This window comes from Strigops habroptila, chromosome 13, assembly GCF_004027225.2.
Source record: "Strigops habroptila isolate Jane chromosome 13, bStrHab1.2.pri, whole genome shotgun sequence".
NCBI lineage: Eukaryota > Metazoa > Chordata > Aves > Psittaciformes > Psittacidae > Strigops > Strigops habroptila.
In genome coordinates this window covers 15,559,645-15,573,741 of record NC_044289.2, presented here as the reverse complement: position 1 = coordinate 15,573,741, position 14,097 = coordinate 15,559,645, and the positions used below count along the sequence as shown (strand labels likewise).

Below are 14,097 nucleotides of genomic sequence, written 5' to 3'. Positions count from 1 at the left end.
AGCGGCCGTCGCGCGGAGGGCGGCCACGGTGCCGCGGGCGCCATGTCCGGTGCGGGCGCGGGGGCTGCGGGCGGCCACGACCCCCCGGTCCCTCCGGTCCGACCCCGCTGCCCCGCTCCGGGGATGCTGGGTGCTCCCAGCCTCGCCCCGTCCGCGGCCCGGGCCGGGGAACGGGAGGAAAGGCCAGAAGGGGAGAGGTTCATTGATCGATACTTTACTGATTAGAAAAAGCAGCTCCCAAAGGGGACACTAAAGCTCAGAAGCACCGGACTTGGCCTCACTGGAGGAGGAGGGTGTAATCCCAGTCCCGGAGGGGCCCTGCTGGAAGACGCGCAGGGCAATGCTATAGAAACAAAGTGCTCCTTCTGCCCCTTCCGTAAATAACCCGTTATTAAATACTAAAACTAACACCATAGAGTGAGTGCAAAGAGCGCCCGGCCCGGCGCTGAGGCTGCGAGTCCCGGACAGATGTTAAATCACAGCTGGGAGCAGAGCAAAGCTGCGCCTGGGCTCATCTGTACCAGCGCAGCCGCCCTCCTGCTGCCCCCTGCATGAGAAACCCTGCGGGAGGGACGCGGGCTCCTGCAGCACTTGACATCCGACCGCCGGGAGCATGGACGGAGGAGGAGCTGGGGGGCTGCAGTGCACCACGGCCCGGGGGGAAGCCTCTGGGATTGCCCTGGCACGCAGCGAGCAGAGGGCAGCCGGAGCACAGCAGCATCGCACCAGGGCCGGTGCAGAGAAAACACCTACTTCTGCAAAACAGTGTGGATCAATAATAATAATCTGTGGTTTTCTCTTTGCAGCTGGAACAGGCCCAGCCCCGGCCCCCCCCGTGTGGTGCTGCCGGCTGGAGCCCTGTGCAGCCGGTGCTTCCCAGAGCGGCTGCGCTGGGGATGCTCAGGCACGTGTGAAAGGCACAAGGTACGTGCCTGGGTCACATCTCCCTTCATCGGGCTTCCTCCTGCCCCGCTTCCAGCCCAGCCCCAGCAGCAAGGCTCCAGCTCCTGGGCCGGGCGGGCAGAGGAAGGTGTGAGCAGGCACATCACGGTGGGATGGGAAGAGCAGGGAGCACCGTGTGCGCGGTGCAGGGTATCCGCTGCCTTCCCCAGGCTCCCCGCGTCACGGCTGCTGCTGATAGTGGCTCTCTGTGGCAGTAAAGAAATCCTCCAGAATGCTCTGCACGTACTCGAAGGTGGGACGATCCTCGGGGTGGGTTTTCCAGCACCTCATCATAACGTCATAGAGCTCCTCGGGGCAGTTCTCGGTGCGGGGCATCCGGTACCCGTGCTCCAGGGCCCTGATCACCTCCACGCTCGTCATCCCTGGGGGAAGGGGGCACTTGGTGAATGTGTCGTGATTTATCACTGCTTTCTTCAAACAGAAAGAAAACCCCTCACCCCTCCAACCACCCACCCTTTGGGCAGTGGCAGCGAGAAGAAAAAGGACGGGTTGGAGGGGTTGGGAGGGGGGAATTGCAACTCCTGGTCAGGGAAACGTGGACAGCCAAGGCGCTGAGTGAGCTGTGGCACGCAGGTTTGTACCCACCCGAGCACGTCAGGTGGGAATTATAATAATTGTGTATAAATTTAATAAATAAAGAAAGGTTTCTCCATCTGCTGAGTCTTTAATGAGCCATTCCTTCCCGTATGAAGAGTTCAGTGTGATGGCAGAGTTGGTCGTCCCAAACTGCCCTTTCTGCCACCCCAGAGCCCTCAGAGTCTGTTTGTGGCAGCATTTACTCTCCTTGTACAGAACCACTTCCCCCTGGAGGACGGTACCTGGGTAGGGCATGCGCCCGTAGGTGATGATCTCGGTCAGGAGGATCCCAAAGGACCAAACATCCGATTTTATAGTGAAAGTTCCATAGTTGACGGCTTCTGGTGCAGTCCATTTGATGGGAAACTTGGCACCTGGCAAAGAGATCCCATGGGAAACGTGAGCCTAATGCTGAGAAACTGGTGGGGAAATATGGGGAACAAGAAGCGAACAAACAGAAGAGGAAGATGTGGAGTGATGCAAATGAGGAGCTTCCCTCTTCTTCCCGTTTACACAGCCCGTCGCCCGGGGGCCTTGCCACTGAGGTGACGTGTTGGTAAGTGGCTTTAAGGGAATCCCACAACCCTCCAGCACCCCAGAGCACGGCCAGGAGCCCCCCACAGCTCCCGCACCTTCCCGGGCCGTGTACTCATCGTCTTCAATGACTCTGGCCAGCCCGAAGTCCGCGATCTTGCACACGAGCGCTGCTGACACCAGCACGTTGGCAGCTCTCAGGTCTCGGTGGATGTAGTTCCTCTTCTCGATGTAAGCCATCCCTTCTGCAATCTGCAGAAAGGGGGAACACAGAAATGCAAAGAGGCTGTTTGAAACAACACAACCCCCTCGAGGCGGCTGCTACCGGGAAGGGAAAGAGATCAGCTGCCTGGGGCCGGTGCTGGCGGAGGGGCGAAAGGAGACGAGTGGCAGCAGGAGATGGGACTGACCCTCCTGCGTGGGACCTGCTCTCTGCGCAGGGAAGGGCTCAGGCTGTGGGTGACCAGCCCAACACCACCCTGCGGGAGAAAAGCAGCAAGAAGTGGCACCCGAGGGCTGGTGTGCTCATGAGCATGTGTCTGTGGGTGTTGCAGGACAAGGTGCAACTGCTTCACCCCTGGCCATGCAGACGGGGAGTAAATCATTCTCTGTTCAGAGACAACACGAGACCAGCCTCTAAATACATGAACTTGAGCGGAGCAGGGCCTAAGTGATTCTCTCCCTACACCAAGGGAACAACACATGGCCTTGACTCAGAGCCTCCAGGGTGAGGACCAGAGGGCACGGTGCTGGGTCTCCCAAGGAGGGTGGGGAGCCCTGATCCATACAGAGATGGCCTGATTTGTGCCAAATTATCCCATGCCTGGATGCTACCAGCGTCCGGGAGGGGAAGGGGCTGGAGCAGCCAGAGGGAGCACCCACCCCATTCCCATCACACCCACCCAGCCAGCACAGGGTAAGGTGCAGTGGCTCACACAGCTCCCCGCACAAAGCACAGCAGCAAACAGGAGCTGCGGGAGCAGAAGGATTATTTCCATGAGCACAGACACCATCGTGCTCACGGTGACTCAGCCCCAGCACAAACCTGGGTGCCAGCCCAAGCCTGGGTGCCAGCCCTGCTGCCTGCACCGGGAAGCTCTTCAGCCTGTGCTCTCAGAGCAGCAGAAAGCAGCCCCTGGGAGCAGGGATGGGGTCTCTGCAGGAGCCAGCATGCTGGGAGCAGATGGTGCAGGAGTGCAGGGCTCATCGCAGCCCTGGCACAGCCGCCCCACAGCCAGTGACCGGGGCTAAGCCCCGGGGCCTGGGCTCCTGGCCTGGCTTTCCTGTTGCTCGGGAACCTCTATGAATTATCTCTTAGCAGCACCAAGCTTAGCTCAAAGGGTCCCTGGATTTGGCTGGCACTTGGGGACGCTGCAGAAGCAGCAGGGACAAGACCGAGGTTGCACACACGGAGCTGGATGTGTAACAGCACACTCAGCTGTACTCAAATCAGCTCCCGAAAATATCCCTGTTTAGGATTTCCCCCGAGCCCTCTTGCCTCCCGCAGCCCCTGACAGCCCTTTGGCAGGGAGGTGATTGTAACTAACCACAAACCTCCCGGAGGCGTTCCTGTGGGATAACACAACACGCTCCCTTCTAGAAACCGTGCCCAGGCACTGTGAACACAACACTGTGCTGTAGATTTCCTACTGAACCACAAAGCTTAACCCTGCTGCAGCTGTGGGTGGGTCCTGCCCAGGGGCACGGTGAGGGTTGCACAGGGTGGCTTTGCTGCACTCAGGGTGCTGGTTGCAGGTAACCAGCAGGCAGCTGGCTCCTTCCCTGCATCCCACCACCCCAGTGTTGCCTGGTCCAACCAGGCTCTGCCGGCACTGCCCAACCGCAGGTAAGACCTTGGGCTCCTTGCTCACCATTCCCAGGGCAGGGGGAGCTGGGGCAGGTCTGCGCCCTCCTCACCTGCGCAGAGAAGTCGATCAGCTTCGGGAGCGGCTGCTTGTTCCCCTCGTTGCTCTTGAGGAAATCCAGCAGGCTCCCTGTGGAGTGGGGAGGGAGCGGCTCAGGGCCGCAGGAGCCGGGCGCAATGAGGGGACTAGGTCAGGAAACACACCTGAGCCCCCATCCCACTCCCATGGGTTGGGAAGAGCAGCAAGCCCGGCTGTGGACTCCATCCTTGTCTGTCCCATCCCCACCTCTCCATCTCCCAGGGCTGTCCCCGCATCCCCCCATCCATCACCCTCAGACATGCCACAGCAGCAGCTGGGTCCCGCTCCCAGCATCCCAGGAACTGGCACAGAGCCCGTGGCTGACCCAAGGGATGCAGGAGGGGTTGGTTGCTCCTGCAGCATCCCTGGGTCCCACCAGTGACTGTGCAGGGACGTGGGCATCACCTTTCTCCATGAACTCGGTGATGATGTAGATGGGCTCCTCCCTGGTGACCACCGCGTGCAGCCTCACCAGCTTGTCGTGCTGCAGCGTCTTCATCAGGTTGGCCTCCTGCAGGAAGGCGTCCACGGACATGCTGCCCGGCTTCATCGTCTTCACCGCCACCTTGGTGTGCTTGTTGTAGGTAGCTGAGAGGTGGCACAACACCATTCCCAGCCTGCCCAGTGCCCAGGCACCGGATTTTGGAGCCAAAGCACCAAAGCACTGCTGATGGAGCTGCAGCCCAGGGCTGTCCCCATGGACCTAGCCTCAAGCAGTCCCTGCCTGAAGGCCAGGGCCACCTCCACTTCCCCGTGCCCCTCCCACAAGCCCCTGTGTCCCTGCCTCTTCCACCCCACCACCCCTTCACCTCCTCTCCATCCCTCGCCCTTTCTCCATCACCATCACCCTCACCTTCCTCCCAGCTGCCCCCCCCCCGCTCTCACCCATCCACACTTCTCCGAACTGCCCGGCTCCCAGCTTCCGCTCCAGCCTCAGCGACTCCCGAGGGATCTCCCAGGCATCTTTCTCCCAGGGCTTCTGGGGTTTGGGCACGCAGCAGGGGTAGGTGAGCTTCTGGCACAGCCCATCACTCTGCCCTGCGGGGAGCAGCCAGAGCCATCAGTCAGCCCCTCTCAGAGGGTGCTTTGAGCTCACAGCAGCCTCCATGGCCACAGGGCACGTCCTGGCATCACACACCCCACTGCAAACACTGGGGACATCAAACACCGGCCACCGCAGCCTGGCCCTGGCAGCATCCCTCTGCCCTGCCCGGTGTTACTGCACCGTGCCGGTGGTCAGGGCGCAGGTAAGGGGGTCCTGGGCACTGTGGGCATTTGGGGACACCAACACCCACAAATGTGACAGCCAGCAAGCCAGCCACCGCACCAGAGGATGGACCAGTCCTTGCTGCACATCCCGGCTGGAGCCACGGCAGGAGCCCAGCGGTGATGGGCAGGAGCCCCATGGCCTCTGCACACCCCTGGCTGCCCCGTGGCTGCTCAGCTCAGGGGATGTGGGATCCAGGCACCCCAGGGCTCACCCTTGTAGTACTGGACCAGCTCCTGCAGTGTATTGAAGCTGCTGCGTGGGGAGACGTAGAAGCCGCCACTGTCCAGCGTCCGGATCTTGTAATGCTTCACGGCGCTGTCCCCGTCCCGCACTGACAGCGAGTAGCAGCCTGCCCAGGGAGGGTGAGGGCATCACATCCACCTGTGCCATCCATCCCGCACAGTGCCACCACCCAGCAGAGCCACCACCCCAGCACCCATCCCTACAGCTGCCACCACCCCAGCACCCATCCCTACAGCTGCCACCATCCCCTCAGCCCCAGGCATGAGGCTGCCTGCGCCCCAAACCCCCAAAGCAGCCTCAAAGGGAAATGTCCACCCCTTCCTGCTGTGGTGCTCGGAGGTGTGGCAGCACCACAGGCTCTTGCAGGGACACTTGCAATGGGAACATGGTCCCTGCAGCAGAGCAGAGCCCCCAGGCTCGGAAGCATCTCCTGAGCTCCTCTGCCAGGTAAGTGTGGGCCAGGGAGGTCTCTGCAGGGCAGCCACCCCTCCCACACCACGCTGTGGGCACGCTCCAGACCTTTGGTTGTCTCACTGTCCCGTATCATGAAGGATCCAACCACATTCCCGGGACCAAGGAGCTGCCGCTCCGCATCCTTCCGGCTGATGCCCTTGAAAAACCACCTGCAGCAGAAAGGAATGAACCATGGAATGGGGCTGGGGAGCTGGGGCTGGTGTGGGGCAGGGCTGGGGGCAGGAGCAGGGACAGCCACAATGCAGGACCGTGGCACTGGGATGTGCCCCCGAGAGCCAGACTCACTCCTCTGTCTCCAGTGAGCCAGCTCGGGCAACGTAATTGCTGGGGATAAAGCCTTCGTGCCCTGTCACCAGCGACTGCGCTCGCCACCACTCCCCTGACCTGCAACAGAAACAGCACCAAGTCATCCCATGGCACTGGGCACCGCCAGCAACTCCAGGGCAAATTCCAGAAGGAGACCCCAGCAGGGCCAGGAAGCCTTGAGGAGCCCCCGGCAGCACTTACTCCTCCAGCACCTTCAGCCGCTCCCCTTTCTGGAAGCTCAGGTCCCCGGCGTGCATCGCCTCGTAGTCATAGAGCGCCAGCACCACCGTGTCCCCCGAGCCTGCAGCGAGGGAGCTCCCTGGGCATCCTGCTGTGCTGGGGCAGGGTGACCGGCCGCCCCTGCCATGTGCAGCCAGGACCCCGGCCAGGACCCCCGCAGCAACCCAGAGCCTCCAGCTTCACTGTGCCACGGTCACATCTGGTCTCTGAGGAAGCCCAGAGCTCCCATCCCGCCTGGACCGGCAGCGCTGGACCCAGGTTGGAGAGGACCCGACGCTCCCACCCCTTGCATCCACTTTCAGGCCCCCCCAGACCTACCATCCTCGGGTGGGGGCACAGCTGCGCTGGGGACATTATTGCTCTGGAAAGTGGGAATAAACCAGAGAGTGATGTTGTGAGTGGCAGAGACTCATACCCCAGGGGGGCCTCAGCCCCCCAGCAGCAGGGGGGCACCAAGGGGCAGCACCAGCACCACCCAATGCACCAGCACCTCTGTCACCTCCTAACACCTTCATTTTTCTCTCCCTTTTTCCATGATTTCTTGATTCCTGCCAGGTTCACTCTGTGCTTTACCCCAGCACGGATCAAGCTCCCATCCCACGGCCAAGCCCCTGCCAGCACCCGCATCCAGCCCTGCTCTTGGTGCTGGCAGCTCCAGTGAGGAGCGGGGCTGAGCCCCACAATGGCTCAGCCCTGTGGCCCCAGCTCACCCAGTGGCTCCCACTCACCCTCCTGTTGGTGGCAGTGGGGTCCCTCACGTAGTGGCCCTGCTGGAGGCTGGGGTCAGGGTCAGTTTTTATCATCTTCTCTTGGGCACCAGTTTCCTTTGACTTCACGCAACCCATCCTGCAGCCAGGGGAGGGGAAGTGAGGCTGTTGTGACAGAGGTGAAAGCCCCGCTCCAGCCCCAGCTACGGCACAGCACCGGCACATGGCACAGGGCTGTGATGCCACACTGCTGGGGGCAGGGAGGGCTCCGCTCCCACTTGGAGAGGTGGCATATGGAGAGGAAAAGGGGTGTCCCAGCAGAGGAAGAAGTTACAGGAGGCAAATTTTGGGCAGGCAACAGCAGCTGCCATCGAGCAGCTTCACGGCCCTTCCCCAGCCAGGGATGCAGGCACTGAGCATCGTGGGGAGCAAGAGCTGCTTGGTGTCTTCTACAGAGCAGGACCCCCATCACAGAGGGGCTCCCCACAGTTCAGGGCTCCCCAGCCAGCACCAGCCCAGGGCAAACTCAAGTGCTCAATGTCCTCCAGCTCCCCAAGAAACACCCGTGGGGAAACGGCTGCAAAGAGCCGTGAGTGTGGGGGAACCCCCACAAAGGCACTTCCCTTGCCTGGGGGAGACCTCGGTGCAGAGAAAGGAGAAGGTGCCCGGGGTGACAGTGAAGGAGGAAGCTCGAGGCTGAGCAAGACCCTGCGATGTGCTCAGCACCGCTGGCCTCGCTCCGTGGCTCTCGAGGGACATCGCTGTCACCTCTCAGCCACCCAACAATCGCTCCTTGTCCTTCCCAGTGTGCCAAAGCCTGGCCCAGCCCCGCTCCCCATGGCAGGGGAGCACTCAGCATTGCAAAGCACAAACAGCCCTGGGGGTCCTCGGCGGTCCCTGCAAGCCACCGGCAGGGACCACATCCCCGAGACTGCACCGAGACACCCCAGGACACGCTGCCACCGCCTCCCCTCGGGCACCGAGGGGCCGCCGCATTGAGCGGGGCCGGCACGGAGCGGGACCGGGGCAGCAGCGACTGGACCGGGGCAGCAGCGACTGGACCGGGGCAGGGACGGACCCACCGGGCTGCCCGGCCGCGGGACTTCCCCCGCCCGGCCCCGCCGCTCCCGGGGTCCCGCGTTCGGCTCCACTCTCACCTGCGCTGCCGACCCGAGGCACGTCCCAGTCCCGCTCCCGGTCTCCGCTCCCGCTCCCGGCCGCTGCCGCCGCTCCGCTCTGCCCAGCTGCGCGCCCGCCGCCCCTCCCCGGTAAGTCCACACCCGCCCCGGTAAAACCACGCCCCTCCCGGTAGGGCTCCGCCCCCGGTCTCTCCGGTGCTGCCCGACGGGGCCGGCGCGGCTGATACTTCGTGTCCGGGCCCCGGAGTCCCAAACCGGGACTGGAGCAGGGATCGCATCACACACAGAACAAGACCTCCTGCTCCAAGCAGGACCCCCACGGACCGAAGACGGCAGAACCAGCTTCCGAGGGCAGCCGTGATGCCCATAGGGGGACTCCCCGTCCCGTCGCCCTGTGATGGGAGCAGGGTCCCCTTTATGTCCTCCCAATGGGTGCCAGAGCCCTGCTCTCCCCCCACAGCCCCGCTGCCCTAGGAGCTCAGGGGGATTTGGGGTCCAATACCCCAGAGCAGTCCCCAGCTGACAGCAAGGGATGTGGAGCGAGCCCAGGCTTGTGAATCTGGTACTCCATCCCTGGGGAGGGGAAAGAGGAGACCTCCAAGCACTATCCCATGATGGGGTTCAGGTCACAGTGGGGTGAGGGACATGGGGCTCCTTCTCTCCTGTCCCTTATGTTCCCATGCCAAAGTCATCCCGGGTCCCCTCTCCAGCCTTTGTGCTGGTTCAACCAGAGCACTCCTGAATTTGGGACTGGGACAAGAGCAGCAAAGGGCCCGGTGGTGACACCCACCATAGTGGGCAGGCACAGCCAGACCCAGGCCGTGCTCTGGCTCAGGAGCATCAGAGCAAGCAGCCGGGGCAGCGAGCGCCCCGTTTACAGAGGGTTTGCATATGGAAATCTTCAAAGAGAAAAAAGAAGTTGCTGCCGGTAACCCCACATCTGCTGCCCACGCTCCGGCCTGGGCACCATCCTGCAGCCCCCAACAAGGGACATTGGCCATGGCCATCATGTGGGGCCGGGCGCACGTCCCTGTCCCTCGGCAGTGGGAGGGCTGTCGGGCAGCGCTGCAGGAAGCCGGTCCCGGGGCAGGAACTTCCTCTCATGAAACACCCTCAGCCACAGCCGAGTGGGTGTTGCAGGGACGTCACTCACGGGAATGGAGGGTGGCTGCCCACGGCAGGGCCCGTCCCAATGTCCCCCAGCCCTGTCATCACCCCAGGGCTTGGCAGCAGGACAGGAGCACTGTGCTGGCAGTGCTCAGAGCATCCCTGGAGCTGGGGGGCTCTTGGATGCTTTCCTGGCAGGAACAACCTTCCCTTGTTCCCCTGTGTTGGAAGGTGAATGTTTTACTGGGGCGCTCCCATGCTGGCAGTGCAGGTAGCAGCGGGCCAGCTCTGGCCACCAGCCCCCACCCATCCCACCCTTGCTGCCCCCCTGTGTTGCTCTGAGCTCCTGAGGGTCCCACACTGCCAGGACTGTCCCCTGGGACCAGGCTGGCACAGCCAGGAGCACCCCAGCGCTGGGAGTGACCTGTATATGGCACTTGGATGGACAGTGTGCCCCAGCCCAGCAGTGCCATGGTGCCTGGCAGGGCTGCAGCAGCCCCCTGCCCTGCTCACCTCCAGACACAGCAGTGCCTGCACCCCGGCATGTCCTTTCCCCAGGGAAGAACCTGCTCCACTCCCAACTCCAATGTTTAATTGCAATCTGCAGGAATTACAGCACATGGCGCTGCTGGCCAGGAGTTCCCCCATCGCCATGGGGTCTCTGCAATGCCATCAGCCCCACTGAGAGCTGCCAGGGTGGTGCAGAGCCTCTGTTCCCTCCCGTGGTGACAAAGGGGGGGGACAATGTCCCCCCTCCTGGGCACTGGGGCAGAGCCGGGCACCTGGGAGGTGCAGCACTGCATCGGCAAGCAGGGAGGGCACCCCCTCACAGGTAGTTGTCCTCTTCCTCGTCCTCCTCCTCCTCCTCATCCCGCGCCAGCGCCTCGATGTCGTGGGTGATGTCCGTGATCATGCGGTTGAAGGACTCGGACTCGGAGCGCAGGGACCAGCTGTCGTAGCTGCGCACAGCCGAGGCCGACGTGTTGCTCATGCTGCGCTTGATGCGGCCGAAGCTGTCGGTGAGGATCCCGCCCTCGCGGATGCCGATGCTCTCCAGGAACGTCTCAAAGTACCCGATGTCTTGGTCGGGGATGAAGGGCCTCATTCCTGCCACAGGCACCGTGAGTGCTGGAGTAGCCCTGCCCGGGTGGGCAGTGCTGGGGTGTGATTGCAGCCAGCCCCACTGCTGGGGCTCGTCCTGTCCCATCCCAACACCTGGCACATGCACCCCATCCCCAAGGGGTGCACCCCATCCCCACGGCTGACACAGGGAGCCCAGACACTCACCCAGGAGGAGGAATTTCCTGCGGTCCCCGTAGAGGCGCAGGAGCTCGGTGCAGTACTCCTGCACCGGCGTGCCCAGGCGGTATTCCCGCAGCAGGAGGGCAAACTGCTGGATCTCCTGCGGTGACAGCTTGTTGCGCAGCTGCAGTAACACGGGGACAGGTCGGGGCTGGGGACACCGGCAGCACAGAGCCCCGGCCCCTCACCCTGCTCGCTGCTGGCTGCTCTTGACGAGGGGTTCAGATGTGCTGGCACCGAGCAGGGCCCCTCGCCTGTCCCCCTGCCCTCACCGTCACCATGTAGTCCTGCAGCTGCTCCAGCCCCGCGCCGCTCTGGTCGCTGCCGCTGCAGGCGGTGGCCAGGCTGTGGTGGGACCGGTGGAAAGAGGGCGAGGAGGCACCGCTGTAATACGCTTCAAAGGTCTCATGGGAGCTGTTGCTGTGGGAGGACGGGGGTCAGCAGGTTCTGGTACCCCTCATCTGCCTGCTGACCCCATACCACTGCACAGCACCCACCATCGGGGCATGTCTGCAGGCACCCACCCCAGCGCAGGGCACCCACCCGGGGCAGGGGCACCCTGGAGGAACCAGACTCACAAGGAGCTGCAGCAGCTGAAGTCGGCATCATAGGCGTACGTCCCGTCTGTGCGGCAGCTCTCGCCTGGGGAGGGAGAAATGAGGGTCTCAGAGTGGGGCCAAGCCTCTGCGACCCGCACACAGCCCCGTGCCACCCTCTCAGTGTCCCCAAGCCTGTCCCTGGCCACTCACTGCTGCTGGAGAGCCAGGGCCGTGTTGGGGTGGAGGTGTAGTGGTACCCGGCACGGTCCACACACTCGATGCTCTGGTCCCCATAGATGATCTGGAAGACCTGGCAGATGAGCGCACAGGACTCCTCAGCAGCATCCTGCAGCGGGAGGGACAGAGGGAGCATGTGCCACTGGGTGCCATGTGCCAGCGGGTGGGTGCCATGTGCCGCTGGGTAGGTACATGCCGGTGCCGCTCACCCTGTTGGGCACGGCGAGGATGATGAGGTTGGAGTAGGCGTCGGGGCAGGGCTCCTGCGGGTCCAGCGGGTTGCTGCCCGTGTGCCGCCGCTCCCAGCTGCCGAAGCCGGTGCCGCGCTCCCAGCTCCCGCCGGCCGTGCCGGGGCGCCGGCGCTCCCAGCTGCCGCCGCAGGGCTGCCGCCGCTCCCAGCTGCCCGAGGGCCGCCCGCGCTGCCGCCGCTCCCAGCTGCCGCCGCGGCGCCGCTCGAGGCTGCCGCCCTGCCGGCCGTCCTGCCCGCCCCGCGCCGCGCGCCAGTCCAGGCTGCAGATGGTGTGCCGCCGCTCCATCGCGCCGCCCAGCCGCCCGCCCTCCGACCACGAGCCCCCCGCGCGCTTCTCGGCCGGGAACGCCTCCGGCACCCCGGGGGGGGCCGCCTCGGGGTGTGCTCCCGCGGGAACCGGGTCCACTCCCAGGCCTGGGGCAGCAGGGAGAGACCGGGCATCAGGGCAGGGGGCTGCGCTGCCCACCCAGCCCGGACCCCAGACCCTGCCCTGGCTGCCCCAGGCAGGGGGGATGCAGAGGGGTCATAGGATCCCAGACTGGTTTGGGTTGAAGGGACCTTAAAGCTCCTCCAGCCCCAGCCCCTGCCACGGGCAGGGACACCTTCCACTAGAGCAGGTTGCTCCAAGCCCCTGTGTCCAACCTGGCCTTGAACACTGCCAGGGATGGGGCAGCCACAGCTTCTCTGGGCACCCTGTGCCAGCGCCTCAGCACCCTTATGGAGAAGAGCTTCTTCCTGATATCTAATCTAAATTTAACCCTCTTTCAGGTTAAAGCCATCCCCCCTTGGGAAGAGGGTGGTGGGATGGGGATGGGGAAGCCCCAGTGGTTGGAGGCAGTGGGGCAGGGATTAGGGAACTGCTCCTTGTGCAGGCTGGAGCTCAGCCCCACTGAGACAGGGGAACAAGGTGGGTCTCTGTGCACTGGCCAGACCTGGCACCTCCCCATCACCCCCCAGGCTCCAGCCCCTCATGCCCTGTGCACACCGGGTGCTTGGGTCCGGCTGTGCCAGACCGGTGGCCCTGGCTGGATGCCCGCACCGGTTTTGAGGATGAGGAGGTGCAGAGCATCATCCCGCAGGTAGGACGCGGCGGCGATCTCGTGAGTGGGGATGCGCAGGATCAGCTCCTCGTTGTCACGCCACGTGAGCAGGAGGCAGCGGGCAGAGAGGCTGAGGATGCTGTCCTGCTCCGGCGTCGTCTGCAGCGGCAGCTCCTTCAGCTGCTGTGGGGCAGAGCGTGTGCCATGGGCATGGGACAGCCAGCGGCATGGGGCACCTGTCACCCACCCTCTGGGCAGCACTGGGGGACACCCAGGCAGTGGGGACCCCTCTTACCCTGGCCGTGTCCAGCAGCTGCAGCACCTCATCCCGGCTGGAGGGGTTCAGGGAGGCTGTCACCCATGTCAAGTGGCCTAAAAACTGGGGGGAGGACACACACAAAACCCAGGGCAGCTTTGTGGGGCTGGGGAATGCATCCTCCTCACCACATAGCCCAGAGCATCCCTGGAACACCCATGTCCACAGGGGCAGGATGCATCTCCCTGGGGTGCAGGGACACCATCCCCTTGCCTGGGTGTTTGTCTGGGCAGGAAGGGGACCAGGACCCTCCTGGCCACTGTGGGTCGTGGCTCTCTGCACGGTGTGTTGGCCCCACGTCCCCTCACCTGAGCAGACAGAGGTCGAGAGGCATCCCTGGGGACCCCCCCCCCCCCTTTACCTTCACCTCCTTCTCCACGTAGTCGTGCAGCAGGATCTGGGGGTCGATCAGGTAGTCGGGGGGGGTAGAGGGGCACCGAGTGCAGCGGCCGCCGGTAGACGCTGCTACGGAGCGCAGGCCGCCGGGCTGCCTTGGGGAAAACCAGCCGCTTGATGGGCGACACGAAGCCCTGGCAGGGAGAAGGGGTGCGGGGACACGTCAGCACCGGGCACCCAGCCCCAGCACCCCAGGGTGCACTGGCACCCCTCTGCTCATTGACCCCATTTGGGTGGTTGGGGGGACAGCGAGTGGGGACCCCACCTCACCCCACCAGCCTATCGGAAGGGGTGCAGCGCCCCTCATCCCATGTGTCTCGCCTGCTCCCACCCTCCCGCCAGCCCCCCGGACACCAGCCCCGGGCACACGCACCTTCTTCCCCTTCTTGGCCTCGCAGTCCATGGCGGCCGCGGCGCTGCCTCTCGGCACGGCCGCCCCGCTCGGCGCCGCTGCGCTTTCCTGTGTCGGAAACTCCACCAGGATGGCCGGGATGTGAGTTCCTGCCCCTCCTGGG

General features: G+C 63.9%; 2 protein-coding genes across 5 annotated transcripts; both read right to left on the bottom strand.

The window, feature by feature from the left end:
* Positions 1-194: 194 nt before the first annotated feature.
* HCK (HCK proto-oncogene, Src family tyrosine kinase) lies at positions 195-8,486 on the bottom strand. 4 transcript variants are annotated; one of them, XM_030503077.1, is made up of 13 exons: positions 8,414-8,486; positions 7,278-7,395; positions 6,868-6,910; positions 6,511-6,640; positions 6,289-6,387; positions 6,049-6,152; positions 5,498-5,635; positions 4,902-5,054; positions 4,422-4,604; positions 3,991-4,067; positions 2,172-2,325; positions 1,782-1,913; positions 195-1,325 (listed from the first exon to the last, which is right to left on the bottom strand). In XM_030503077.1, exons 2-13 carry the CDS (start codon positions 7,392-7,394, stop codon positions 1,123-1,125), a joined length of 1,533 nt encoding a protein of 510 aa, XP_030358937.1. In that variant the 5' UTR covers position 7,395; positions 8,414-8,486; the 3' UTR covers positions 195-1,122. The 4 variants fall into 4 exon arrangements, with proteins under 4 accessions (XP_030358937.1, XP_030358939.1, XP_030358940.1 ...); XM_030503079.1 differs by lacking the exon at positions 8,414-8,486 and having other exon boundaries at positions 6,511-6,637; positions 7,278-7,459; XM_030503080.1 differs by lacking the exon at positions 8,414-8,486 and having other exon boundaries at positions 6,511-6,610; positions 7,278-7,459.
* A 1,591-nt stretch (positions 8,487-10,077) lies between these two features.
* CCM2L (CCM2 like scaffold protein) lies at positions 10,078-13,985 on the bottom strand. Its single transcript, XM_030503481.1, is given in 11 exon segments — positions 10,078-10,609; positions 10,790-10,928; positions 11,077-11,224; positions 11,383-11,446; positions 11,554-11,689; positions 11,790-12,244; positions 12,870-13,053; positions 13,166-13,249; positions 13,548-13,610; positions 13,612-13,716; positions 13,956-13,985. Coding segments are annotated over 11 exon segments (1,689 nt in total). The 3' UTR covers positions 10,078-10,328.
* Between the last annotated feature and the right edge of the window lie 112 nt (positions 13,986-14,097).